General features: G+C 36.3%; 1 protein-coding gene across 1 annotated transcript; it reads right to left on the reverse strand.

The window, feature by feature from the left end:
- Positions 1-2,189, reverse strand: LOC132622578 (desmethyl-deoxy-podophyllotoxin synthase-like). Its single transcript, XM_060337197.1, has 2 exons — positions 1,122-2,189; positions 1-673 (listed from the first exon to the last, which is right to left on the reverse strand). The coding sequence occupies exons 1-2, from the start codon at positions 2,019-2,021 to the stop codon at positions 56-58; spliced, it is 1,518 nt and encodes a 505-aa protein (XP_060193180.1). The 5' UTR covers positions 2,022-2,189; the 3' UTR covers positions 1-55.
- Positions 2,190-3,002: the final 813 nt, after the last annotated feature.

Raw genomic sequence — 3,002 nt, forward strand, 5'->3', positions numbered from 1 at the left:
AAAAGAATAGAAGAAACTTTATTTCATGTGCATACTTATGCATCAATCATCAGTCTTAGGATTTGGAAATATAAGGTTTTGCAACCAAGTACAAATCATTCTTCCTTCCTGCTGTTGCCCCAAAAGTCTCTGTCATGTCAAGATCATTTGCTTCAATTCCATCAGGGAGCTTCCAGTCAAAGTGAAATAGTAATTTGGCAAGTGGAAGTTCAATATTCGCAATTCCAAATATTGTCCCTGGACATATCCTTCTGCCAGCTCCAAATGGTATGTACTCAGAATTAGTCCCTATGAAATCAAAAACAGAATCTTGGAATCTTTCTGGTTCAAAGCATTCAGCATTTTTCCAGTGCTTTGGATGTCTACCTATTGCCCAGGCATTGGTGATGACTTTAGTTTTGGCGGGTATGTCATAGCCACCAATTTCACATTTTTCTATTGCTTCTCTTGGTAGTAACAAAGGTACGGGTGGATGCATACGTAGCGTCTCTTTGATAACCAATTTCATATAATCTAGCTTTTGAATTTCTGATTCTGTGATTTTAGTTTTCCCTTCAAAAACCTGTCTCACCTCAGCTTGTGCCTTTTCCATCACTTGTGGATTCTTCATCAATTCTGAAATGGCCCACTCTAAAGCAGTTGATGATGTGTCAGTTCCCCCTATGAACATTTCCTGAATGTGTACAGCCATGACAAACTTTTAGTTCAAATAAATTGAGCTGATGTTAGTCAACAGTTATTTAGAATTAGGCATGATGCATAAAACATTTTCTGTTTGCTCTATGATAAGTAGGCAACAAATAGATTTGGAACATCAATAGGATAATTTTGCAAGCATTCTTTTGTAAAGTAATAAAGTCTTCATGAATGAATTCCTAGATCCATGTATGATTTCCTTTCAGTGAGCATATGTTTTATGGATTGAGATTAGTTCTTAAGTTGAGACGACCAATAATATGATGTTCCAAAAAAATGTTTTGCAAACTAAAACACCTAAGAATTATCCATAGTTCACTTCTCCATTAATTGGATGCATAACTAGTCCACTGCTTGTTTTAGAGAAAAAAAAAGGGGGGGGGGGGGGGGGGGGGGGGGGGTGCATAAAGTTGAAAAGAACATACCAAAATGACAGATTTGAGAGTGTTTCTTGAGATGGGAATTTTTAGATCACCACTTTCTTGAACCCTAAGTAGCACATCAACCAAATCTTCCTTATGCAACATGTTACTGCTCATCTCTCTCCTATTTGCCTTATGCTCTTCTATTATATCCTCAAAGATTTTATCAACCTTTTGGTGTACTTTCTCAAGTGCAGTCTTCACTCCACTTAATGAGTGGAGAATTTTGAAGGAAGGAAATAAATCTGGTATATCAAAACCTCCTGATAGCTCTGTAATTGTTTTCATAGCTGCAATAAACCCATCTTTGTGCTTGCATTTCTTACCAAAGGCTGCCCTGGCAGTTATGTTATTCGTCATCGAGAAGATCATTTTACTGATATCAATAGGAACTTGTGGCGGTGTCAAGGCAATTGCTTCAATAAGATCCTCTACTTCCTCTTCCCTGATTGACTCAAATGATTGAACACGTTTTGCACTTAGAAGCTCCGAGACACATACTTTTCTAAGTTGTCTCCAATTAGCCCCATAAGGAGAGAATGAAATGCTGGGGCTGTTGTTGCTCAGAATCTCTACAGCAAGAAGTTGTGGCCTATTAGCAAAGATTAAGTCATGGGTCTTCATTACCTCTTTTGCCATTTGTGGTGATGATATAATAACAGCAGAAACTTGACCGAGTTGTAGGTGCATAATGGGACCATATTTTTTGGCCAAATCCCTCAAAGTATGATGAGGCAATGAGCTAGACAACTGGTGCAAGTTCCCAATAAGTGGAAGCTTTATAGGACCTGGAGGCAGTTTATCCTGAATCTTGGATTTTTTCCATAGCTTCACAGCTATGATTACAAAGAAAAGGGAGGCGATAAGTATAGGAAAGGTGGGGTGTTGAATCTCCATTACCATAGTAGAAGATCCAAGATCGCTGATAGATGCGTTTATTCTCGACTTTTTGTTGCATATGTGGTTAGAATTTCAGGAAGAGGTGATCTTCTCTTTCTTTATTTTCTTTTTTTCTTCGTTGATGAAAATTTCTGATTGGACCGATTCGTTTCTTAATTTATCAAAAAATATTCAGCCCAATGAATACACATTGCATCATCTCTTTATTTTATTTATAATGATTGTCGCTTTCTGCCGTTCACAATAAGTCAATAAGTGTTGGCAGAACTTGTTAAACGTACTATTTTTCTCACTTTTATTAAGAAGTTTTGCAACGTATTGCTTCATTTTAAATACTAAGGTCCGTTTTGACATGATTTGAAATCTGGTTAGTTTGCAACTTATTGCTTTATTTTAAATATCAATTTATGAATCTTTTCATACAAAATATAAGCTTATGGGTCAAGTTTTACATTTTAAAAAAAATTGAAATCTCAAATCCTACTTTTTAAGAATTTAGGATTTGAAATCATGATATGAGGTTGAGATTAATATTTTGTGCAAATTTCATAAACAAATGCTGATTTGAAATCAAAATATGAAACCATGCTTCCAAATCCTATGGCCGGTTCGCCTACTAAGTTTTACTTAAAAAACAAATTTATTTATATCTGATTAGTCCTGAAAATTGGTATAAAGAATTTTGTTGGAAAATATTGAAAATCACGGAAATTATCATAGTTTGAGGTGTGTCAAAGGCACTGTCCTTGAGGAGAGAATGAAAGGCTGGGGCTGTTGTTGCTCAGAATCTCTACAGCAAGAAGTTGTGGCATAACTTTAGTTTTTCCTTAAAGATTGTATGCTGGATCCGGCATACACTCCCCCAGTCCTGCCTGCCGAAATTATTTTTTTATTTTATGCCTGAGCGGGGGTTCGAACCCAAAACTTTATGTATTCGCCCACCTTTTCAAGCAAAGGGCAAAACTTAAAGACCACAAATATGAG

This window comes from Lycium barbarum, chromosome 12, assembly GCF_019175385.1.
Source record: "Lycium barbarum isolate Lr01 chromosome 12, ASM1917538v2, whole genome shotgun sequence".
NCBI lineage: Eukaryota > Viridiplantae > Streptophyta > Magnoliopsida > Solanales > Solanaceae > Lycium > Lycium barbarum.